This window comes from Ascaphus truei, chromosome 2, assembly GCF_040206685.1.
Source record: "Ascaphus truei isolate aAscTru1 chromosome 2, aAscTru1.hap1, whole genome shotgun sequence".
Lineage (NCBI taxonomy): Eukaryota > Metazoa > Chordata > Amphibia > Anura > Ascaphidae > Ascaphus > Ascaphus truei.
In genome coordinates, this window is record NC_134484.1 from 330,238,788 (window position 1) to 330,265,371 (window position 26,584).

Sequence of the window (26,584 nt, forward strand, 5' to 3'; positions counted from 1 at the left end):
ATTCATGAATTGTAATGCAGTATATATATATATATACTGTGCAGTATTGCAGCCAGCGGGAATAAAATGCTTCAATCCCTGCTTGGAAAATACCTCAATGCACTCGGGCAGAAAACAGTCACAAACCTCAATATACCCGGGTATACCCGAATTCGTGGGACTAGCCGAGCTCGAATAAAGTGTGTCGCCAGTGTATGAGGAAGACATTATTTGGGTGTGAATGGATTCCATACCAATACAGTATATTCAAGATTTGTTTAATGCACTTCTCGTTTCTTTTCAAGATAATGAAAAGAGGGGACAATGTTGTAATTCATATTAATATAGAAGAAAACATTTCTATTATACCCCTCAGTGATGGAGGTATTCCATCTTCTGCCACCACCGAATAAGTTAAAAACCTTCTCCTTTTCCAATTACAGAACAGAAAGATTTCTCACACCATAAGAGTCCGGGGGAACAAAAAAAAAAGAAAGAAGAAAAGCACGTGCTGTTTATTACGAACAGATATAAATATGTACATCCGCTCTTAGACATTGGCTGAAATATGTTTCATTGATTTCTGCATATATTAAATAAATAGAAAATCCACAATGTAAGCAATGAAATATGTTGAACTTTAATGTTCCTAATTAAGGGACGGAAGAAGGAACTCTGGATCTTTGGAGCCATTTGTGTGCCCTTTCCACTGGCATACTGTTAGCATTATCTGTCACTCTAGCCGCAGTGATATAACAGTGTGATGTAAAAGCCGCATTCCCCCATTTTACATTTTTATTATGGTACTTGGACCTCAACTGACCCCCCTGGTTCACAAAATATTTGTCATTGTTGTGGTGTGTTCCGACATAAAACAAATATAAATATAAATATGGCTGAGGGATCACCAAAGCCATATTGTCACCTCCTGGTAGCATTACTACTACCTGGTGGTATTACTACATTACTCACAATAGTGAGGTTGACCTTGGTGGCCATTTTATCTCCATCAGGCATTCATTCTTGCATGTTGGTAAAACCACAAAATATCTCAGGAGCCAGGGGGTCGCTGCTGGTAGGGGTCAGTAAATAAAAGTAAGCAGCATGGACTGTTGCTTTTAAGCAGTTTATATTCAGTGGGAAAAAATATATATTCATAACCCTTTTTTATATAATGTATTGCAGGCATTTTAAGACAGAAGTGGAATCAGCCTGCACTAATATTTCTCCAGCACATTTCCCCCCCAAAATAGACGTTCATTACAGAAAATAATACTAAGAGAGACAGAGTGCCTAAATCTCATCAAGTCAGCTGTGATGAATTTGTGTGGAAATTGTGCTGTGTAAGTCACCGTAATAACCAATAAGGAGTCATTCCACATATTGGTTTTTTTCTGTATTGGGTTTTTGATGGCACTGCAAATTAAGAGGCAGCACAGACCGTCAAACAGAGTAACTATCGGCAGGAGAAATGCAGTGTCACTGGCTTTAGTTATTTTATTTTTCAACCAGAAAACTATTAATAGTTTAGTTGTTACATGTACTTTCTACTTGAGAATGTTTGAAGGCTGGAGTGCCGAGTTATACTCCGTACTGATTTATACTTTCAAATATTAATTTTACAGGGTAGAATCTTCAACTCGAACTGCTGCCTTTAGACACATAGCTCTATGCAATACAGCAAACTATTACTCTATATTCAAGGATTTTTCTGGCATAAGCATGTATAACCAATTTGGTAACCTTTGTGATGGATGGGCATGTGGGTAGGAATGTGGGTGTATTTATGTATGATATAGACATGTATCCCATGGATAAAGTCCAAGTACAGGCATCACACATTTGTGCTTGTGGGCAAGCTGGGCTTCCTAGCTAGAGATGACGTTGTTGTAACAAAAATGCAGTGTCAGAACTAATTCAAGGTCACAATATGACTAATTCTAAGGTGGCTGAACTACATTTCCACATTGCGAGTGAGTAAGACAGCACAGGGAATGAAAATAACAACGCAAAGCGTTAAAGCAGTTTATGGTTTCATCAGTAGCATTAGTTAGTGCTTCTTGCGCCTCTGGTCAGAAAAAGAAGCAGAGGAAGCCACAGCATTGATAGTAAAGTCTTTTCCTGTTCTCGCCTCCAGCAGTTAAAGCCAAATGTCCCACTCTTCAATGGAAGCAAATCATAGTCCTCATATTACTTGGTTTAAAGCATCAGGAACACAGCTTGTGGACTGTGCCTGAGGCAATTATTTGCCTCCTTAACTCATGTGAACAAGTCAACGGGGTATGCCAAGATCTGTCAAACGCAACGCTAGCTGGGTAAGTGGAGAAGGAAAGACTTCATGAAAGGTGGGAGCAGTGTGACGTGTGTGAAATTGATAGGAATACGACTCAAGGTTTTTGGATATTTTTCTCCAGTTACAATGCTTCCAGTTAAATTAGAGGTTTAATACTGTAAGGTGAACAGTTTCAATTGCAGTCGTAAACAAAATCATAGTTGCTGGGCTCCTTCGGGATGGGGGGAGGTGCGTCGGGGATCTGTATATTTTCCAGGTCTAGAAGACGAAGCTTTATCTCCATACTGAGCAACGTGTCCAAGTCATTCCGTGTTAGATCGCTGATCATGTCCTTCCCGAGTAATGCATTCAACCCATCTGTCCAGATACAGTACTGTTAAGAAAAGAACACTTTCATTAATATCGGACAAGCTGGATGTACCATTAATGAAACTCATGCTCTACAATATTAGCCATTAATATTAACATATGAATATACTTTCCTTGATCTCTAAAGGACTTCTTAGCATAAGTGAAACCATCTACAGTATATTAACGGTCATACAATTTATTTGATTCGAGTCCTCATATATTATGTGTGTGTCTAAAAATGGTTTTCCTACGTTGCATATTGCATTTATGGTATTTTTTGCATAGTTTAAATGCTTTTGATCAGTTTTGGTATTCAACTGGTTGCACATTACTATACTGTTTTCAATATGTACATTTTATAGGGAGCGTGGATTCTCCTTTGGGTGCAGTACTACATCCAACCATCATATTTTGTCTTTGCTTTGTGAGTATGTACTGAACCTCTTTGAGTACTAATATCAGGTAAAATAAAAACTAATTTAACGCATGACAATGTGCATTACAATTTCTATGAAGCGTGAGGACAAATAAAGCTATGGTATCGCTGCTTGTAAGCACACTGTCTTATCTAATGTCTATTTTGCATCACCTGTCCAACTGCCACCCATTTTGACTTTAATACTCAAAGACATACCCACATACCATGCCTGGTCGGCATTATAATACTTAAAAATAATGTCTCTCAATATTTATTCCGTAGAACAAAGGAAGGGAAGAGCAGATATTATAAAAGACTTCCAATGGTATAAATAAAGAACAGGAGGGATACGTTATCCAGAGGATAATGTATGCTAGAACAAGGGGTCATGCACTACAGCTGGAGAGTGGGTAGTCTCAGGGGACATGTTATAAAACACTTCACTGGAACACTAGTGAATACATTAAATAATCATCCAACAGAGAGGCGAATGCAGAATAAAGACAATCTGAAATGCTCTGGATAAAGCCAACGGAATATTACATTGGGACAATAAATATTAGTTATAGTATATTATTTTGTATGATAAAAAACGGTACATTCAGGAAAGAAAACAAATTGCTTATGCCTGCTACAGTCTCTCCTGATAAATGCCGATACTCCAATTTTGGGCACACACATGCAAGTCAGCACAATACAACAGACTGGAATAGTAAAAAAAAAAAAAAAAAAAAAGGTAAATCGGTAGGAAAATTGTGATACTGTATTGCCTCTTCATGCATTCCATGCTATTGACTAACATTGTTTTGTTTTCTCTTTTATCTATGCAGTAAAGGACATACAAAGAACACAGTATAAAAATTGCTAGTGCAGGAACCTGCCGATAGTGTCTTCCGTGACATGGTTGCAGGCTTGATGTGTTTTGGCTAAAATATTGAACTAGATGACCCATACTTATGAGAAGAAAAAAAAATAATCGAAATTAACTAAATCATTTGTCATATTGGATGTGCATTGACGCTTCTTTGTTTACTGTTGTATATATCTCTTCTTCTGCAATCAGTTTCTATTTTTCAACCATACTGTCAGGTGTCAAAGCTAATTATTGTATTGGTCCTCAAGTTCCTGGAGTGTTTTAGTGCCATTTGAGATTGAATGCATGAGCTTAATACATATAGTACCCTAAAATATTTGGTTTATTAATGGAACTATAATGTCAAGTACTAAAGAGATAAGGGACCTGGCAGTCATTAAGTCAGCTGACTTAGGCTACGCTTATAGTGCCGGCGATGGCGATGCAATGGTCGCTGGAAAATCAAATAGAGATGACTTCCAGCGATCGCGACCAAACCGTCGTGGCGCGTTTACTATAAGGGCACGCGACGGCGGCAATGCATTTGTTTTGCCGCGACGTTGCATCGTTGTCACCATAAGCGCAGCCTTACTGTATAAGTAGGCAAGCAATGTGGAAAGCCAGCAGGATGTTAGATTATATTGAGAGAGGTACTAGCAGCAGGAAGAGAGAGGAGTGGTGATGCCACTTTGTAGATCACTGGTGTGACCTCACCTAGACTAGTGCATTTAATTCTGAAGACCATGTCACTGGAAGGACATGGATAGACTAGAGAAGTGTTCCTCAAATGGTGCATGATCTATAGCATAGGACTTGACAGGAAAGACACTAAAAGATTAGTTTGATATGTACAGCTTAAACGAAAGAAGTTAGCTAATACAGTAGGTGAATTCAAACATGCTTGGGATAGATAGAAGGCTAGCCTAAATACGACACAAAGCCGAGGTTTGCAACAGATAGGAAAATGAGCAGACAAAGTTGCCCAAGTGCTGTCAAATTCAATATTTCTATGTGCTATGTACAGTAATAACGGTTATCAGAATAGCAACTCTTTAGTACAAATCATTTCTTCTTTATCTGCTGTTAGTGTATCAAAATATCAGCTACCTCTAGCATTCTTTCTAATTCTCACTGCTCTTTCTAACAAACTGATAACTGCAATTATATAACCTAAACAGTTATAGAAACGGCTATTCCCATAATTATTTTATAAGTACATTTGTCACTGAACCTTTTTCCCTTTTATTCTCTGTCTGAATATAGTTTCATAAATCGTTTTCCTTCTAATTGCTAATTATTTTCTTCTTAATATTTACATTAGTTCTATCTGTCAAAATCAGACACCTGCATTATCATAGTGTTGCATCCAGATGTACCCTGTGTGATGAGGTGTAAAAGAAACAAAACGGTGAATGAAATGTTTGTGGTTTAACCATTGACTAGCAACATGACGGTAAGGATAAGATTAACAATCCCGCTTTTAGGGTTTGGAAAAATATCAACTACTCATACAACTTACTTCATGCTTGTCTGGGGCGATGAAATGTAGTTGGCAATTGGAGTCGTACATTATGGAAAACGCCAGCTCGAGCAACTCCTGAAACAAGAAAACAGACAACTGGAAATCAGAAACAGCTCTATTCACCCAGATCACTTGAGGCTTACACGTCAAGATACAGTCAGTTTCACTTGGCAACATACTGGCATTACAAATAAAGGAAAGAGACCATGTAATGAATGTTCTATAATGTTTTGCCTGTATCATGCTTTACAATATGATGAATAACTTTGAAAGTATGGACCCAAAACACAAACTACTAACACGAGCACATTTAGCCAGGCTCCCTGCCAACGAAGACCATGTGAAGAAAAGCAAAACGTTGCTGCTCTGAGAACAGTACAAGCCGTAGCTGGCTGTGAGGGTCTCCATTCTTCTGAATGGGACCTCCCCACGGAGAGATTGACTGCTGCCAGGGATGCCACGATCATGATATGGCAGGTTCCCCATTGATAACACAAAGAAAAGTGCTTAGGCGCTACGTGCAATAAGATAAAATACTAACAATAATAACACAATGTGTACAGGGCAGCCAGGAACACTAGCAGAACAACACCAGAGAGAACACAAAGAACATATACAGACCAGCGGCCAAAAAGAGTCCAAAGTCCCTAATAGAGTCCAAACAGATGGAAGGGAAGAAAATCCGAATGCTCCAATCACTGTAAGATCTCCAATCCGGGGGTCCGTGACATAGGGACAGAAACAAAGAAAAATAATAGTGTAATACGTAATGTTAAAATAGGACAAAAAACATGAAACACTTAACAGAAGACAAACATAAAACAATCAAGCTGAAAGAAAAATAACTATTTAATAAAACAAACGGAGCCTGCTGCAGCGGGTCATCAAGGGGTTAAAACCCTACTTACAGCAGGACTGGAATAAACAAGCATGTGTGACCAAGTGGGGCAGACGCCTGAAGCAGTGGGGATCCTCACGGGCTCCCTGATGTGTAGTTTCTTTCCCTCTGGCTTCAAAACAGTCTCCAAGATGGACGCCGAGGAAGTGACATCAGTCATGAAACGCGTAGGGTCAAAGGTCACGGTGCCTTGGAGTAACACTGGTTGTGAGAAGTGTCAGTCAAGTGAAGCAGGAAGCAGCATCATCGAAGCTGCAGTGCTGGAAAGCAGGAGAATGTGGAGTTCCCTTACTCGGCGTCCATCTTGGAGAGTGTTTTGATGCTAGAGGGAAAGAAACTACACATCAGGGAGCCCGTGAGGACCCCCACTGCTGCAGGAGTCTGCCCCACTTGGTCACACATGCTTGTTTATTCCAATCCTGTTGTAAGTAGGGTTTTGGGTTTTAACCCCTTGATGACCCGCTGCAGCAGGCTCCATTTGTTTTATTAAATAGTTATTTTTCTTTCAGCTTGATTGTTTTATGTTTGTCTTCTGTTAAGTGTTCCATGTTGTTTGTCCCATTTTAACATTACGTATTACACTATTATTTTTCTTTGTTTCTGTCCCTATGTCACGGACCCCCGGATTGGAGATCTTCCAGTGATTGGAGAATTTGGATTATCTTCCCTGCCACCTGTTTGGACTCTATTAGGGACTTTGGACTCTTTTTGGGCACTGGTCTGTATATGTTCTCAGCAGGTTCCCCATGCCACACGATCAGTTGGTCTAGCTACATCTTACTTCTATGTACAGTAAAAAGCCAAAATGACTGTACCATGGAATATATACTGCATTCTACTTCAGCCAGGGCTCATTATCAACCAAACGTGCAGGGTAAGGGAGCAATATAAAAACGATAATGAATAATAATTGCTTGAACATACTGCAGCGTTGACCTTTTTTATGGAACAAAAATATTGCATACTGTATCTTTTTCTCCAGAAAATGAACAGTTCACTTTGTTGGACCTCGGTGCTCGTTATTCCATCACATGTGCTTTTTAGACTTTTTTAATAGTGCTATGAGCAACTTAATATCCAAGTGATCACATAAGTAAAGCAAAACAAAGGAGGTATGTATTCAATTTTACTTGACTTTTTTTATTCATATATCTTTATCTAGATTTACTCTTTTTTACGATAATGGAAAGGAAAAGGTTATAAAAATCTAGGAGAATATAATTGTCATTAGCACTATGCATTGTGACACAAACGGCGCCTCCTGTGCAATTAACCTCCTATGACGGCTTTGAAGCTTTCATAGATGTCATCTGTTAATTACACACTTCCTTTGCAATGTGACAAATTGTGCCACCGGAAAGAACCCTGTGTATATGATGAATCCCCACAGGAAGATACAGGAGACAAACAAAGATAGGTTACAATCCACTGACTACTGTGAAAGTCTTACCTTGTTCTGTTTGAGGGCTCCTTTCTCCTTCATGTGCGGACAGTCCTTTCCGGTCACTACTGCTTTAATGTCTGCTACTGGCACTAAATATAGGAAAAAGGGAATATGACCAAAATTTGTCAGAACACGGTCATTAAAAATGCGTCTCACATCTCATATTTTTTCTTAACAGGGAAAAGCAACATTCTCTCTCTATGTACAATATCGCCATGCACACTACGTACAAGAGATATGATAGGTACTCCTTAAATAATTTTTCTTTACAAGTGTATAAATAAATCACATGTCCTCAGCAAGGGTTTAAACTGTGGCCCCCTGTGCTTTAGGCCCCAGCAGCACACTCTCCCTCTCTCCCCCGTGCACAGGGAGTGGAGATGTTGCTGCCATGGATCATGGCTTTTCCGCGCACCCTCGACTGAATAATGGTGGCAGTGCAATGATAAATACTGGTCCCCTCCTCTTCTGTGCTAATCTTCATCCAAGTCTTGATCCAAGTCAAAGAGGAGGAGCTGGACAGGATTTACCAGGGCACCGGCATTAAGCATCCTTGTGGCTATGCTTCCCATGATACGTACCTCTGTAGGTGCTGCCAGCAGAAGCCCTGGCTGGGTTCATAAAATGGCGGTTTAAATGTCCCACATCACGCGATCCAATAGGAAGCCGTGACATCATCCCTAGTGGTTTACTCCTATTGGCCCACGTGAGCTGGGCATTTAAACTGAAGAGCGATACCGGCACCCCATACGGAGATACGCATCTCAGGAAGTACTGGTTCCCCGCAGCTCAAATCAACACAGTTCAGCTCCGGAGACCCCCTGTGCCACACCTATATACACATAATAAAAAGCATAGTCACAAGGACTACTCCTTTAACATTAATCATTTGTTTCCTTCATTCTTGAGATGGGGGACATTTTCGCTGAAGTTTGTGAACCTGGCAAAATACGCCCTTGTTTTCTGTGAACATGTTTGCAAAAATGTGAAAAGTTTGTCTCCAATTCAAAGGCAATGTTTAGGACACATGTCTGCAGATTCAGATCAGACCTTTTATAAACTACCATTTTCACAAAATTGGCAAAATGTTAAGCAATTTGACAATTTGAGAAAATTATTTGAAGGTTTCGAAATATTTGCAAAAAAGTTTGTGAACATTCGAAGACATTTGCGCATCTCTACTCTACTCTTTTGTCCACCTTGTTGTTGGCAGATTGGCCATTGAGGAGAACATGGAAAGAGCCGTTCTCAATGCAGTGACACAAAAGACAGTAGCTTATCGAGAGGAAACAAAACTCTTCCTGACTTTCAGCTTAACACGTTGTATTGTCTATTTTGTACTTTATAGCTTTATTTATGTAGCACAAATTACGTATGCAGCTCTTTTACAGAGATACGAGATAAACGGCGAAGAATACAAAGAGGCATAAGACCACTAAATGTAAAGACATACTTTGGCCGCATAGAGTCCCTGTCAGTTTACTTGTTCCTGTAGAGGTGGTAGGTTTTATTGAGACAAAAGCTAAAAGGCAGCAGATACACTCTACACTATTCCCTTGGCGTAGCTGTCAGGAGCATGCCAAGAGAAAGAAATGCCCTTGTAACTGTTATTTAAGGAACATTTCTCAGCATCATCCCTACATGTACAGCATTGTTCTTTATTGTTATTACATGCTACGTTAAAAGCAACATGTCTTATTGTCAAAACAAGTCAATGCAGGATCAATGCACAGATAAGTACTGCACTTAAATAGAAACAACGGGGGAGGGAGGAGTTTAATTAATGCAGCAATATAACACATTCTCAGAATTGATTTTTGAAAAGAATTGAACACTGAACCATGCTATTATCTCCTGAGATACTTATTATTTTAGTGGGCACTGTTCTTGCTGTGAATTCATAACCAGCCCCCCGGAATTGTCCACTAGGTAAATCGCATCATCATCTCCCCGATGATGTTGCGGCTTCCTATTGGCCAGTGGGATTTGGTGGCCAGTTTGAATTCCCAAAGGGGAGCTGAAATACAGTCAACTAAAACTGTAAGTAGCTCTGGAATTGCGGAGCCCCCAGAGATAAAGTAACGTGGTTCAGCTACGGAGAACTCTCGGTTCAAATTGATTTTTTAAAAAAATTTTTAAAGGAAATTTTAAACAAAAAAAACTAAAATATTAGACTGTAAGCTCCTCGGGGCAGGGACTCCTCTTCCTTAATGTTACTTTTATGTCTAAAGCACTTATTCCCATGATCTGTTATTTATATTATCTGTTATGTATTTGATTACCACATGTATTACTACTGTGAAGCGCTATGTACATTAATGGCGCTATATAAATAAAGACATACAATACAATACAAAAAACGGGCAGACAGGATTGCTGCTTGAAGCTGTAATTCTGCAGTTCTGATCAGGGCACTATTGCAAATAGACTACTATTGATTTCAATGGACGTTTCAGTGCGATAGTGCCCCGTTCGGCACTATTGCAGCTTAATAACCCCCCCTATGGAAAAATGAGGCACATGCTCTATTATCTGTAATAAAAGTGTGCTGGTACAAAGCAATTCTGCTTTTTTATTAAGAAATTTACATTTCTATTTTTTTATTAGCCAAAGCACTTTATTGTATTTGTTTTTTTAAAAGACTCCCTCCCTTTATTTTGTTCATAAAGGCGAATATGGATGTTTACAAATCCAAAACCATTTGCCAATTTTCAGCAATGTGCCTTTTTGAGACTAATCCACGGAAATCCGCGACAGAAAAGGAACTTTCAAATTCGTGGCGGATTCGAAACTCGCTCAACAATTTCCCCATCTCTACATAAGATATGCAACAATGTATCCAGCATTTATTTTAAACATTTTTTTTTTAAAGATCAATCCCCTGTAGTTTCACTCAAACCAAAACAACAGGATTAATAATAATACATGGGAAGTATGTTTACAGTGGATGCCTAGTCTCCAACAGTAATTACATTAAGGAGGAAATCCATAGAAAATCTTTTTATTCTCGTAAGCCTAGGCATCTATTAACTGCAAAAAGATTATATGCTGAAAGAAAGTTAAAGATGGATTCTCCGTAACACAATAGAGGAGAGAAGTAGATGTCAGGCCCTTCAAATGCTATTGTTTTGGAAGAGGCAAAGCACACAATGCTTACAATAAAGATATACTGAGGGACAGACTGCAAAAGACAGCACAACATAAAGTAGTAAAATACATTATGTATAATATTGATGCAGATGCTCCGTGCTGACTTTGGTCCTTATTTTATAAACTGCGATAGCGCTAAACATGCACTATTACACAAAAAGCAACATTGAAGTCACTGGGGCTTTTTGTGTGATGCGTTTATAGAATAAGGCCTTTGTTTAACAAAAGAGAATGTGTTGGAATAGGACGGTCCATGTTTCTACCAGACAGATCACTGTCAAAAATGTAGATTGTAAATTAAAACAGATAAATTAAAAACAAAAACACTGGAAATCTGAATCTCTCACTGTTTGTTTTACCATAAAAGCGCACAGTTACAGTCAGGATGTTTATACTTCAGCTGCCTTACATTTGTCCTGCAAAGAATCATGCGGCACCTCTCCCTGGGGGCTCTCATCCACATCTCCATAGTGCAACACCTTGTGATTGGGTGACAGTCGACAATACCAAAACTTATCTGATTGAAGAATAAAGAGAGAGAAAAAAAAACAATCAATTATCAATGATAATTATTATTGTCATCATCATGATAACCAACGTTTATTTGCATGTCAATGAATGGGTGAATACTACATTTCAACATCACCGTAAAAAGACTACAGAATACATGATCAACAGCATATAAAAAGTAAAGCTCAGCAACAGAAAAAAACAAATAGACATTCACTGATGGGCAGTAAAATCCCTAAAATGCAAAAAATACAGGGAAGCAGGGTTGTGAAAACCAAGACTGGGTTACTCAGGACATTATGGACAACCAGTAACAAATATATGAGTGAATAGGTAGGTGAGCCAGGTTGAGGACATAAGCCACTAGGTTTCACAGGCGAAATGACTTCTTGGGTTATCACAGGCAGGAAGGGACAGGGCAACAAGTGTTTTAGGGAAGACAATAGAGATCAGTGGAGATGATCAGGAGCTGCTGCTGTGCTGGACACTGGAGAGGCTCTTGGAATAAACTCACTGTGTGCATCACCAATATGCAATGCTGGATGGTAAACCATTTGCAATTGACAATGTACCTCTGACAATAAATTCAGTGTTCTCTGCCACCCAATGTAAATGGACACAGCGCAGCGCGATAGTAAAGCGATTAAAAAGAATGATGCAATATGCACTTGACTAGATACTGCAATCTTTTACCAATTAGACTGTAAGCTCCTCGGGGCAGGGACTCCTCTTCCTTAATGTTACTTTTATGTCTAAAGCACTTATTCCCATGCTCTGTTATTTATTTGATTACCACATGTATTACTACTGTGAAGCGCTATGTACATTAATGGCGCTATATAAATAAAGACATACAATACAATACAACAATACAACCTTGTTGAGCGTAGTCCCAGAGTGAAATACAAATGCATCTCACACTTGCATAAAATCTAGTTGCCTGGAGGTAAATTCAGACTAGAATCACGTTACTAATGAAAAGCATCAACTGATCTCAAATTTTAGGAAAAGCAGCAACGTAATCCCGCAACGGGAAACAATTATGTCGTTTACAACACCCAATTGTTACAGTCTGTAGCTCAGAGGCTACAGCTAATGAGCAGCTGGGGGATATATAACATTCTTTGTTTAAATCAAATGTGTGCATTCAGGAATTTATCAAAACGCATATCCTTTTGTCACATTGGAAAATCTCTGCAAACTTTAGAAGAAACAGTGGTGGATGAGTAATGAAACTCCCACTGTTTGCAAAACAAAGAGACAGAACAAGGGAAAAGAGCAAAAGGCAGGAACGTGCGGAGTGAAATTTCACGTGACTTGATCAAGGACACAAAAAGCAATGAACATGCTCAAGGACATACCAAGGTCTCTGCAGGTTTTGTGGTCCAGATTTAAAACAGATTACATGATACAGTAAGACTTGGATAGGAAAGCACCATGGTCTGGTTGTTTGATTAATGAGCAGTGGATAGATGGATGACGTGCAGAAAGTAAGGGAGCTTGTGCTGTAATTTAGGACAAATAAGGTACTGCAAAATACAGGTAGTACCAATGGCAGGGGAGAGGAGGAAGCTGTGACACTTCCAGATCCCTACCCAGGAGTAGCTCTAAGCTGAGACCAATTTTGGCTCCACATTGGAGCCCAGCCTTTCATAGCAATGACCGAAGTCTTGTTCAAATGATAACCCTTGTGCATTAATAGGCTGTTTTCTGAGGGGATGGGTGGTCTTTGTCTGTAGATAAACCCTGCCATTGCCTTAAAGGTGCAGTGCCTTCAGCTCATCATTTTTGTTATTTTATGGAACTAGAAACAGATAGTTCTTTGGTCTAAGACAGGGATTGCCAACTCCAGTCCTTAAGGGCAACCAGCAGGTATTGGGGCTATCCCTGCTTCAGCTCAATTGGCTCAATCATTCTGACTGATTCACCTGTGCTGAAGCAGGGATATCCTTAAAACCTGGCCTGTTGGTAGCCCTTGTGGACTGGAGTTAGCCACCCCTGGTCTGAGACTACACCAGCCTCTACTCTGCAGAGCTTCAGTCCCTGTGGAATATATTATCTTTACCAATATAGGCTGTCTGCTATACTTATTTTGAAAATATTGGTAAAACTAGTTGAAGCCATGCTGTAAAATGGTCTGCAGTTATCCCTCCTGCTGGCAGTAAGGCCTGGTAAGTTACAGGGATGCCAGCAGTAATCATTTAGGTTTGCCCTCACACCCTGGTGAGGTGCCCTATATGTGGATGGGAGGAGCTACATTCTGAGTCCACCGTTGGTGACATCAGAGATGTGCCTGCCCCCTGAAGATATAAGGCACAGCACTGCTCAAAGTTAGTGTGTTGTTGAAGTAAGGAGCAGGTCTGCGTTGAGACCTGGGGGGAAAGAGGCCCACTAGTGCTGTAACTAGTGGCCCCATTCTATATCATTCAGCATCAAGCTGTCAACGCCATACTGTGTCCAGGGACCTGGCACAGGGGTGATCTCCCTGAGGGGAGAGGGGATAGGGGATCCCACTCCATTGGGAGGGTGTACCTTTGAAAGGATAACACAGTAAGATGTGCGGCTGAGTAAATCGCTGCAAGGGGCAGCTGGCCCATACCAAGCTACAATAAAGAATGACCTTGCATAAAGACACTTCACTGTGTGAGTCTGGAGTTACTCAGCAGGGGAAGGCATCACCAAGAAGGAGTTCCTCATCAGAACCATCTCCTTGCGGACGCAGAGATCCTGATGAGGTGGAGGCGCTGCACTGGATATAGGTAGGACTCACGCACGCTACCTCAGCTGCCTGTCTGGGTTGACATCCCCACACAACATCATGCGGGAGACTCAGGAGTCCTGTTGCCAACAGGTGCACCACCAGACACTACCATGTAATGGGGACTGGTTAGACCACAGGGGCCAATGTGAGATTGGGTGGGTCAGGCTAGGCCAGAAAATCCGTTACATAGTGATATATGTAATATATTATATTTGAATGATTATCTTTTAATGTTTACTGTACATATGTATATATATTTTTTATATTTAAATATTATTTTATATATATATATATATATATATATATATATATAATATATATATATATATATATATATATATATATATATATATATACAGTATATATATATATAACGATTTGTGTTACATATGCCGAGAATGATCTGTATTTATTGTTATCGATACATAGAGGCAAGAGTGTTGGGCTTACAGAATAACTGAACGAATAAACAAACAAACAGTAAAATCTACAGTAGAGGATGAGAAATACTTCTTTCTACCACTCTGCCGTGAGTAATAGTGAGTAAATATCATGGGATAAATTTCATGCTCCAAATAGCACTGAAACACGCAGAGATTTAAAGCATGGCTGAGCTTGTTTTTTTTTTTCATGCTCAATAATGTACTGTGACTTGCAAAGGTATACATGATGCATAGCCGTCTTAGGGCTTTATTATATATATATAAGCCGAAGTGGTCGTTTTCGGCTGCAAACGGCGGCTTTGGCTTATATATAATTAATTCGTAAAAACCCCACATCCAAAATAATTTCCCTTCGTGTCTTGGATTTTCAATTAACTTATTTAAAGACATTTTTGGGTAATATTTTACTGGGGGTTTTTGTTTGCCTTCCTCTGGGTCAAAATACTGAAAATACAAATATACGATAAGTATCTGTCGTCTACATTTACCATAGGACGAACTCGATGGAGATACGGTATGTCTTATTTTAACCTCATCTACTATGTACAGATGCAGCCACGAGTATCCGAACACTTGCCTTGGAAAATCTTGGGCAATCTCCTAGTAATGCTGCAACATTTCTGTGACACTTCTGTCCCTGGCAGTCCCATTCAAATTTGGGAGTGCCAGGGATCCCCGTTGTGTTAATCCGATGGGCCATTAGTCTGTCTGCAGAAATCTCACAGAAATGTTGCAGCATTACTGGGAGATTGCCCCAGATTTTCTAAGGCAAGTGTTCGGATACTCGTGTCTGCATCTGTAACAACCATATGTAGCACAGCAGAAAATACAGAACTATACAGCATGCAAATCATTGCCAGCCCCTCAAGCTCTGAATTGATTGATGAAATTATAATTTTTAGGCTTTCAATGCGATTGATCTTTTAAAATGTTAATAATCCCAAAAAATCCAATAGATTTGTACAAAACGTACAACTTTCAAATGTACATTTACTTTTAAAAGTAAATCACATCCCCGCTCACCCCAGAAAAGGACCCCCAAAAAAAGTATGACATTCCTGGGCAAATGTATAGGATATTCAAGAAATATTAATGTGACTGCAATAAAACATTGTGAGAGAATTCGAATGTCGATGTGCTTTTCAAAGGGATGCCAGGGGAAATGAAGGGGTAAGGAAGGATTATATAAACAAATAAAAAGAATATATATGTTTTAAAAAAACAGTGAAACGATGATCAGTCATAATATGCTACACAGCCACATTGAGTTGCATAGAGTTGCCTTTTCCCCTCGTAATATTGTTTTCCTAAACTTGCTCGATCAGAAAACCCCTTCGGCCAGTGATTCAGTATCTGGAGTCCATTCTGATTTCCCGTGATGGAGAAAATGAGCTTATTCTATTACACTTACTCTGGGTCTGCCACGACTACCACCACATCACTTTCATAATTACACTGCCAATCTGACACGAGCGGGCTTCATGAGGGCAGTCACACGTGCACGCTTCCAATTTACGTCAATCTTGGCTTTGTATTATTTTTTTTCATTCTCTGCGATACAGTGAACTGGGAAATCCAAAGTGCTGACAAGGGTGACATATCAATTTGGTGCTACACAACACTTCTCCCCCTCCCCCACCCTGGTAGAAAGCTCACTCGATCGCTTGGCTTTCATGGGATACAGAAGTTGTGTTTTTTATCTCTCTGAACGAATCTTGACAATTACCAGGCCTGTCGGTCAACAACACTATCCCTTTTACCCATTCCTAATTAAAAGAGAAATGTTGCTTGTGCTAAGGAAAAAACAAATACATAAAAGATCTGTGAGTTGACATGAAGCGCGTGGTAAATTTGACACTATTCATTATTCTTTTATTCTGCAACCTCAATGAGAGGGATAAAAGGGAACCGATGCTGGGATATCGCCTTTGAGAGGAGAACAGGAGGAACGGACTTCCAACACCTTGTGAAGGAGTATTTTAAATGCATTGTAACACATAATATGAGCAGTGGGGAAGGGAAAAAGGAAAACCTGCTGGGTCAAAAACAAGTGAATTTATTCTACCAGCGACTTCCTTTTTGAAATAACGAGACAACCTAATTTTCAGAACAGATACAATGAAAAGTACTTTTCTTGGGCACATAATGTATACATTAATAATAATAATAATAATAACAGCATGTTCTTGTATAGTGTTGCTAGTTTTACAGAGACATTTTGCAGGCACAGTCCCTGCCCTGTAGAGCTTACATTCTATGTTTTTGGTGCCTGAAGAGAATAGGTATTGAAAAAGTGTACAATTGAGAGAATACAAGACATTCAAGGAGTTTGGAGGCAAAAGGCAGGAGGGAGACAGGTCGATAGAAAGGAAGGTAGGGTCAAGCTTGCTGTTTTTGAGCAATGGTATAACGGTTGCATGCTTGAAGGAGGATGGAAAAGTACCAGAGTAGAGGGAAGAGTTAAAGATCTGTGTGAGCATAGGGATTATGAAAGGAGCAAGAGGTTTTAGGAGATGGGAAGGAATGGGATCAAGAGGGCAGGTGGTAGAGGGAGAAGAGGAGATCAGCAGTGACACATCCTCCTCCGAGATAGCAGAAAAAGAGTCAAGAAAGGCAGGAGGAGAGTTAGGAAGTGGTGTGGGATGGGAGGAGGCAACAGATGGGATGTTCTGACGTATGGATTCCACCTTTTCCTTAAAAAAGTTAGCTAAGTCTTGAGGTGAGATGGAGGAAGAAGAGGAGGCAGCCGAGGGTGGTCTGAGTAGAGCGTCAAAGACAGAAAAGAGTCGGCGTGGGTTAGACTTGTGTGTGTTGATTAGTTATGAAAAGTAGGTTTGTTTAGCCTTAGAGAGGGCAGAGTTGAAAAAGGACAGCATAAATTTGTAGTGAAGGAAGTCTGCGAGCGTATGAGATTTCCTCCAGAGGTGTTCAGAAGAGCGAGTGGAGGAACGCAGCATGCGTGTGTTGGAATTTAGCCAGGGTCTGGGTTTAGAAGGGCGAGGACGGCAGAGAGAAAGCGGGACATGTAGATCAAGAGAGGAAGATAAGGCAGAGTTGTAGTTCCTGACCAGGTTGTCAGGGTCTGAAGCAGAACTGAGAGAGGAGAGCTTCCTATTGACCCGTGTCACATGGGACCATTAAACAGCAGTGTGATACCGACAGCCCCTTCCGATGTTCGTATCTCACAAAACAGGGGTTTCCAGAGCTGAAAGAGACCCCCTGTTTCCCACCTAGGGAATATACTTAATTTTTTTTTTTTTAAGGTAATGGTCCTTTATACTTTAAATTAGTGTTATTTAAAAAAAATATATCTAAACACACCCATACAACCTAACTTTCCCAGACAGTAGCAAAGCGGGTTATCTTCAACTCCACAAGTGTAGTGGTGTAACCTAAACTGCTGCATATTTGAGGTAGTGATGTTGACCTAGTAGAGGTTTTGTTCCATTGCGGTGGCGTCCTGCTGAGTGCCCCTCTGACCCATTTAGAGCAGATGTTTTTTCAGTTTATTTGATAGCGTTAAAATCCTGGTCAACTTTCTAAACTTCAGGCTTCATGCCGTTAAAGGAAAATAATGAGTTGGTATATTTTTCTGACAATCAAGGTGTTTTCTATGAATCCTCCTCCCTGGGCCCAGTACCACTTATACCCCCTCCCCTAAGCCCAGCACCCCCTAACATCTGCTCTCTCAGGCCCAGTACACCATACATGCACAGTACCCCCTTATAACACCATCCCCATGACCAATACCCCATCATTCCCACCTCCCCTGCTCGAGTACCCCCTTTCCTCCCACCAGAACCCCCTGATACTCCCCCCTCTCGACCCATTACCTCTTTATAGCTCCCCCCGGTCCATTACCATTCTATACGCCCCCCCCCTGAGTCCGTTACCTCTTTATAATGGTCCATTACCTCTTTTTAAGCCCCCACCACCAGTCCATTATCTCCTTATAATCCCCTCCCCCCCCAGGTCCATTACCTCCTTATTATCCCCCCCAGGTCCATTATGTCTTTATAATCCTCCCCCTGCTGCACATACCCACCTGCTTCGTATGTTTGTCCTGGGCCCAAAGATTTCTGTTGGCAGCCCCGGCCACTATGTCCCCTTATCAAGGTGCTTTGGTGTTAATTGTAATTCCATTGCACTTGTGTGTGATTTGGGGAGTACAGTTGTTATAGAAGATAAAGGAGAAGATAGCCACCTTAATTTATAAAGACATGTACTATATCAAAGTTAATTGGTGGAGTGTTTCAGTGCGTCCAGGAACTGGGTTGCATTAACCTCTGCTCCTTAAAGATAACGATCAAAGGAACAAGATTAATAAATGTCATACATTGGCCCCTGGCACAAATAGACACAAATGAAAATGTTGCAAAATCCATCATCTTGATACACATCCCTTCATGGATTTAGTTCCCGCACTGTCTGTGCTAGAACAATATGGATATTAGGAATCTGCAGTATAATAAACCAGTTCATACAGGAAATGAGGTATGAAAGGAAATCCTTGATACACACACACACCACAGTTTGGTACGTACCGTACTATCTTCTTTAATAGCTTGAATTAAACTGCCAGTTCGGGATCAGATGTTAACGCACTCTGCCTTTGCAGCAAGCATCAAGTATATGATAGCATACCATGCCATAGGATTCAATAGCAGGGCTGGTGCACAATATCACAACACGAGGGATACATCTCTAATTGACAGAGGTGCTACCTGGAGCTCATACAGGCTGTATCACCTCTAGCTCAGAGGTTCGCAACTTTACCATACCGCAGATTACTTCAGTGTTGATTGTTAACCCTTTCGCTGCCATGGTGGCCAGCAATGCATTGCAAAGCCATGGCAGCGAAGGGATTAATAACAGTTTGTAGGCCTGCACTAATTACACGTTGCTCTGTTCATCTACATACTGTATATGTATATCAATAGGCTTAGCATACACTGTATGTTTAAAAAATAACGGGAAACGGTCAGAAGAATAAAATGTAGAAGAACTCGAATAGCGCCGTTATGTATCAGAATATTATGATAATAGGTGTGTCGCGTGGTTTACCAAGTAGAAACTATAGGACTCCACTCAAAAGACTACTGAACATTTCAAATCTTAGAGATGTTAAGCCTCTTTCTGCACTACAGAGAGGGCTCCAGGGAAACACTATGAAGTCTCAAGTTGGGAAACAATGTGAACTCTGCTTATTTCTTCTTAAACAAAAACTCCTACAGTGGAATGAGCTCTATTAATATTTTATAAGGAACTGATCTTCACTTGAAGGTCAATTTTTTTTTTTGTGGGTAAGGGGTTAACTGGTACCACTAAAGAAATCCTATGCATGTTATTTCCAGTTAAATTACCTTTAGCAGAAAGAATATTTTTGGTTATACAATATTAACAAACCTACAAAGAATAAAACATATTTCAGAGGAAAATCATGACCGTGATATTTTCTGATAGAAATCAATTATTCAGCACAATATCCTTTGATTTGCAAAGGTGGCCATGAGTAAGCCACATTTCTACATATTATTTCATGTTATAATCACTTTGGAAGAGGCTTTACTCAACTAGCCACAACTTTCTTTTTACTTGTGACTAAATTAATCTACTGGAAACTTTTTATTACAGTGTTTTTTTTATTTTATTTTTATATATACTGCTGAATGTATACTCAAGACGATACAAGGGTGAGTGCTACTGACATAAATGCAAACAATAGTTCTCAATCCATATGTTGTAACGTCAATTCCCCATGCTAGAGAACATTTTAGTAACATTGATTTGAATGGAAGTTAACACTTCTAATGAGAACAAGTCTAATTGGGCAGGATATTCATCTTACATACAGTATTTATACTAACAGACCCATAAGTATGTAGCATGAGTATGTCCCCCAATTAGAATTGATCAAACGTTTATATTGATGGATACATGTGTTATTTTCAATCTAATCTATGTTCTTTAGCACTGGGAAGATGCTTCAACTAATACAGAACGGGGCAACGTGAGCAGCAGTTCCTACCCTGAAGAAAATGATGACACTATTTTTAATCACACAAGCAGCTGCATTACCTTGTCGTCTGCGGCTGTTGAGTTTCCTAAAGCATGTTCCTTCAACGAGGCGGTTAAGACGTTGCTGTTTTATGAGTTCTAGGATTTCAGGCTGAATCTTCTCTTTCAGCTCACTAAAAAAAACAAAAGACACGGACGTTCAGGAGGCTACAAAACCTGTTATAGTGGAAGGTTCTTACGGGATCAATGCAAATATCTAGATTGGCTCAATAGAGAACTGGGTTATTTGTATGCTATGACCACTTTTCTGGTTGAATGTTATTATTATTGATGTGGTGCCACTATAGTACCTTGTGCAATTTAATACGGGAGAGCAAAAACCAACACAAATAATGACACATATACACTTAGGGGCCTATGCAGAGAGCAGCGTTAGAATAAATTGGAGAGTTTAAGAAAAAGTAGCTTTAATGGAGAGTTTTATTCTCCATATGCAGAAATGGTCGAAATCCGCTATTTTTTAGCATTACTGCATGTGGAGAATTGTAAAGGAGGAGATTCGCGCAGCTGAAAGGGGAAAAAAAAAATCGCGCATTTTTTTTTTTCCCCTATAGCCGACGACCTCCTGCTTCTTGCCAACTTTAGTTGGCGGAGAAAATTCACGAAAATCGCGCCAAAAACAGCCGCTAGATGGCGAGCGCGCCTTTCTGAATTCGGATATTTTTCAGACTGGCGAGATGTAGTTTCTCGCCAGCCGCGCGGCGAGATTTTGAAATAGAAAAAAAAAATGGCGCGTTTTACCTAACTCGCCATTTTCAGCTGTTTTTAGCGTGATTTTCTCCTAAAAATGGCGAGATTGCAAATAGCGCTGCTCTCTGCATGAGGCCCTCAGTCAGTAACAGATAGCAACAGTTTTATACCGCTTATAACTTTTGAGTCATTCATTGGATTTCGCTGAACTTTTTCTTTAAAGAGGCAATCGAAGCTGCACTTTAATTTGAAAAAAAAAAAAATTGTTACATATTTTAAATTATTTGTTTTAAAATATGAAGCCTTTGATCACCTTTATTGAAATACCTAATTACCTAAGCTGCCGACTGATTAGTTCTCCCGATATCTATTGTTACAGTTTGCAGCTCAAACTGCTAGGAATATTGCCAACAAATTATCGCAAACAGGAAAGTGTTGCAAAGGTCTTGCACTTTATGTGAGGTGGGGTAAAACCTGCTATAGATGTCAAAAGACGCCCAGTATATTAAAACTCATTAAAAATGGCATTAAGAGGTGAATAAAAATAAAAAAATGTAGTAAGTTTTATCCGTCTGCCTTTTTAGGTTTTTTTCCCCAAAGATCAGATTTTACACTTTGCTTCTTTTTGTTTTGTCGAGGCACCATTCCAGCTAACGCCGCTATTAGAAAAAGGCACCTAGCAAGTCAACTGTGCTTCTCTAAACTACATTGAATTCTCCTTTCCATTACTTTTTATGGTATGTCCATAATGATTCATAGCATATATGGGTGGGGTTCTCCGAACCAGCTTCAGGAAACACCAGCCAGGACAATACATACATGTAAATGCACTTGGCTTTCCCACGAGTAGGATTATCAATGGTAGCCCAATAGCTCGAGCCCAGGGAAAAGATTTGAGAACCCTGGAGTCGATAGACTTTACATTATCTTCTACAGCAGCGTTTTTCATCCAGGGTGCCCAATAACAAAACAATATCATTTGTTAAAAAATGTTGCTAAGACTAATCCCTCAATCATGACACAAACTTTGAAATGATTTATGTGTCTCTCTGTAGAACTGAAGACTAGAGATGAGCGAATGTGCTGAGATCCACTTTGCAGGATGGTTGTCAATTTTTTGAAGAAAAAAAGTCAAAATCCACTAATATTTTAAAAGAACCGAGATAATATTGTTGAGGTACAATCTATGTTAGCTGGGTTTTTTTTCCCACAGCAAAAATGTTTCTCCACATATTTTTTTGTTTTCAAATTGAAAAAATATATTTGATTTTTAAAAAAATATTTGCTCATTTGAAAAATGTGTTTTTTTTATAAAGACAAACATCAGCGGTGATTATATTTGAATTCCGTAGATTGAGAAAAATCCACCCATCTCTATCCAACGCTACCTCTCCCTTGGGTTTATCATTAAAAGAAAGCTGTCCCCTAATTTAGCCTTAACATATTACATAAATTGTATTTTCCTCAATTGGGGCTACATAAAATGAAAAGTTACAGTAAAACAATCCTTATCTGTCCTTTATTCTCTGTAGTCTGGGGTGTATATGATGTATATGACCTGTTCTTTATGTGTCGTCGTATACAGATGTAGCAAGACTCAGTTGCGGCGCAGAGGTCAAAGAAGCAAAAGTCTGTGGCGCCAAAGACCGTGTCTGCCGCGATGGCGCTGTGAGGGGTCCATGCTTGCTAATGGGACCCGCACGCAGCATTACTCCTCCGGTGTCATGACCACAGAGGTTGCTTGACCGCTGGTGGCCACAGCACCGAAGATAGTAAGTTTAGCTACATCTGTATGACACTGCAAACCTAAAGAACGGTACCTGTACGTGGAAATGTATTACTATCTGCACTGGCTCCTACCATCATTACTGCCATCATAATGCTGCCACATAAGATGAATAAACACACGAGAGTTGGATAGGTGTGTGATGTTCCAGAAGAAGCATAGTGATTAGAGCCAGAGTGATTAGTAATGCATCTGAATGCACTTCAACCTTCTAGTTTTACAAACGACATCAGAAAAAAAATAATGACATCCAATTTAATTTTTGTATAGTTCCACTAGTATAGAGCTAAATATATATATACAGTTAGGTCCGGAAATAATTGGACACTGACACAATTTTCATAATTTTGGCTCTGTACGCCACCACAATGGATTTGAAATGAAACAACCGAGATGCAATAGAAGTGCAGACTTTCAGCTTTAATTCAGGGGGTTGAACAAAAATATCGTATGAAACGTTTAGGAATTGCAACCATTTTCATACACAGTCCCCTTATTTCAGGGGCTCAAATGTAATTGGACAAATTAACACAATCATAAATACATTTTTCATTTTTAATACTTTGTCGAGAATTCTTTGCAGGCATTGACTGCTTGAAGTCTGGAACGCATGGACATCACCAAACGTTGAGTTTCCTCCTTTGTGATGCTTTGCCAAACCTTTACTGCAGCTGTCTTCAGTTGTTGTTTGTTCGTGGGTCTTTCTGCCTTAAGTTTTGTCTTCAGCACGTGAAATGCATGCTCGATCGGTTGAGATCAGGTGATTGACTCGGCCATTGCAGAATATTCCACTTCTTTGCCTTAAAAAACTCCTGGGTTGCTTTCGCAGTATGTTTTGGGTCATTGTCCATCTGTAAAGTGAAGCGCCGTCCAATCAACTTTGCTGAATTTGGCTGAATCTGAGCAGACAATATATCCCTATACACTTCAGAATTCATCCGGCTGCTTCTGTCTTCTGTCACATCATCAATAAACACTAGTGACCCAGTGCCATTGGAAGCCATGCATGCCCATGCCAATACACTGCCTCCACTGTGTTTTACAGATGATGTGGTAAGCTTCAGATCATGAGCCGTTCCAAGCCTTCTCCATACTTTTTTCTTCCCATCATTCTGGTACAGGTTGATCTTAGTTTCATCTGTCCAAAGAATGCTGTTCCAAAACTGGGCTGGCTTTTTTAGATATTGTTTGGCAAAGTCTAATCTGACCTTTCTATTCTTGAGGTTTATGAATGGTTTGCACCTTGTGGTGAACCCTTTGTATTTGCTCTCGTGAAGTCTTCTCTTTATGGTAAACTTGGATAATGATAAGCCTACCTCCTGGAGAGTGTTCTTCACTTGGCTGGATGTTGTTAAAGGGTTTTTCTTTAAAATGGAAAGGATCCTACAATCATCCACCACTTTTGTCTTCCGTGGACGTCCAGGCCTTTTTGTGTTGCAGAGACCACAGTGCGTTCTTTTTTTCTCAGAATGTACCAAACTGTTGATTTGGCCACTCCTAATGTTCCTGCTATCTCTCTGATGGATTTTCTTTTTTTCTGCAGCCTAAGGATGCCCTGTTTCACTTGCATTGAGAGCTCCTTTTACCGCATGTTGTGGATTCACAGCAACAGCTTCCAAATGCGAATGCCACACCTGGAATCAACTCCAGACCTTTTACCTGCTTAATTGATGATGAAATAACGAAGGAATAGCCCACACCTGTCCATGAAACAGCTTTTGAGTCAATTGTCCAATTACTTTTGGTCTCTTTAAAAAGAGGGGGCTACATATTAAAGAGATGTAATTCCTAAACCCTTCCTCCAATTTGGATGTGAATACCCTCAAATTAAAGCTGATAGACTGCACTTTAAGCCCATATTCATTATATAACTGTAACTTGAATTTATTTTGGTACACAGCCGAAAAAACAAAACTTGTATCAGTGTCCAATTATTTCCGGATCTAACTGTATATATCCTTTTTTTTTTCCACATAATTATCCTGTATTTGAAATGGGGCTTTATATGGGAATAGGCAGACTTACGCTAAGTAGATACTGTAAGCAATTACTGCACATTTCTGTAAACTTGTGATAGTAATCAAGTGAAATATAATGCTGGCTCTAGAAAAGGAGCTATCAATAATATCATCAAAGTGAAAAAGTTGCAAACTCGAAGTGTCCAAAGAAAAAAAGCTCCAATCAAAAAAGATCTAAAATAAAAATATTTCAGAAAAATATATAATAACTGTCACCAGAATCCTTATGTTCACATAGATGGTGCTATTATGTGTGAAGGGAAGCTCCTTCTTCAAAAGATCCGCATTTGACTCCTGCAGCTGCCTCTCCTGGTAATATGCCTGCAGTCTCACCCTGGATAGATATTCAAAACAAAAAAGAAACAGATAAAAAGTGTAGAAGAACGCCAATAGTGTGATTCTGCATAGTTAAATTACATCTACATTCACAATAGATTTTACACTCACATGTCACGAGGAACAGCGAGGTTACAGCAGTAAGAGCCCCATTTGCATATACCCCTGAAGAAGTGGATTCCCCATGAAATGCATAGGGTTCATCTTGCATGCAAGCGAAGCGCAATCTGCTGTAATCTCACTGGTCCTCGCAGGCTTCTGCTGCTGTGACGTCAGACGCTGGAAAGTACCACGCTGTGGAGAGTGTCGCTGGCGGAGGTACTAGAACACGAGCAGCACATGGAGGTTTATTGCTAAGAGACATGTTTCTCTATATGCTGTTTTTATACTGACGACATGAGTGTAAAATATATTGTGAATGTTGATGAAAAATTAAATGTAAGAGATCGCACTTCTGCCGTTCTCCTGCACTTTTTATCTTTTCTTTTTTGTTTTGAATATACAGTATATACTGAAAAAAGCACTATCTATATCTATCTATATCTATCTATATACTGCATAAATTGTTACACAAATGTGTGCTGTGGACCCACTCAATACCATACTATATATTTAGTCCTTTGAAGTCCAAATATGTCCAATACAAGAGAAACAAAGGGCACTATCAGGATAAGGGCAGCTTCTTTAAAGGGCACAACGACCTCCCTCTCCACCTGCATAGAAAATAGAAGAAAAAAGCGCCCAATCCTAGTGCATTACTGTGCAAAAAGGTATTTAATTCCCAAAAAGGCTCATAAAATGAACTCACAAACATAAGAAGTAAAAAAGCATGTTATGACATAATACTCATGCTCCAAAGGATCAGGAAACGCCGCAGCTCTGCTACACTGCTCCGTGACTCCACTACTTCCGATTTGGCCCTCGTGAATCACCGCCCGCAGGAACTCACGACATCAGGCTCTCCACAGATTTCCTTCCCCGGGAACACACCTCCAGATGATTTGTCATGTATTGTACACACAGTATACGTTTTATTTAAGTACAATTGCGATTT

General features: G+C 39.8%; 1 protein-coding gene across 6 annotated transcripts in view; it reads right to left on the reverse strand.

The window, feature by feature from the left end:
- Positions 1-478: 478 nt before the first annotated feature.
- Positions 479-26,584, reverse strand: part of ELMO1 (engulfment and cell motility 1) — a 395,377-nt gene continuing 369,271 nt past the window's right edge. For all 6 annotated transcript variants that reach the window (XM_075586635.1, XM_075586631.1, XM_075586632.1 and 3 more), the window contains 5 exons: positions 20,701-20,813; positions 11,318-11,425; positions 7,765-7,847; positions 5,414-5,491; positions 479-2,645 (listed from right to left, as the gene is read on the reverse strand). In XM_075586635.1, the coding sequence (XP_075442750.1) occupies positions 2,445-2,645; positions 5,414-5,491; positions 7,765-7,847; positions 11,318-11,425; positions 20,701-20,813 (583 nt within the window). In that variant the 3' untranslated portion in view covers positions 479-2,444. The remainder of the gene's footprint in view (positions 2,646-5,413; positions 5,492-7,764; positions 7,848-11,317; positions 11,426-20,700; positions 20,814-26,584) is intronic.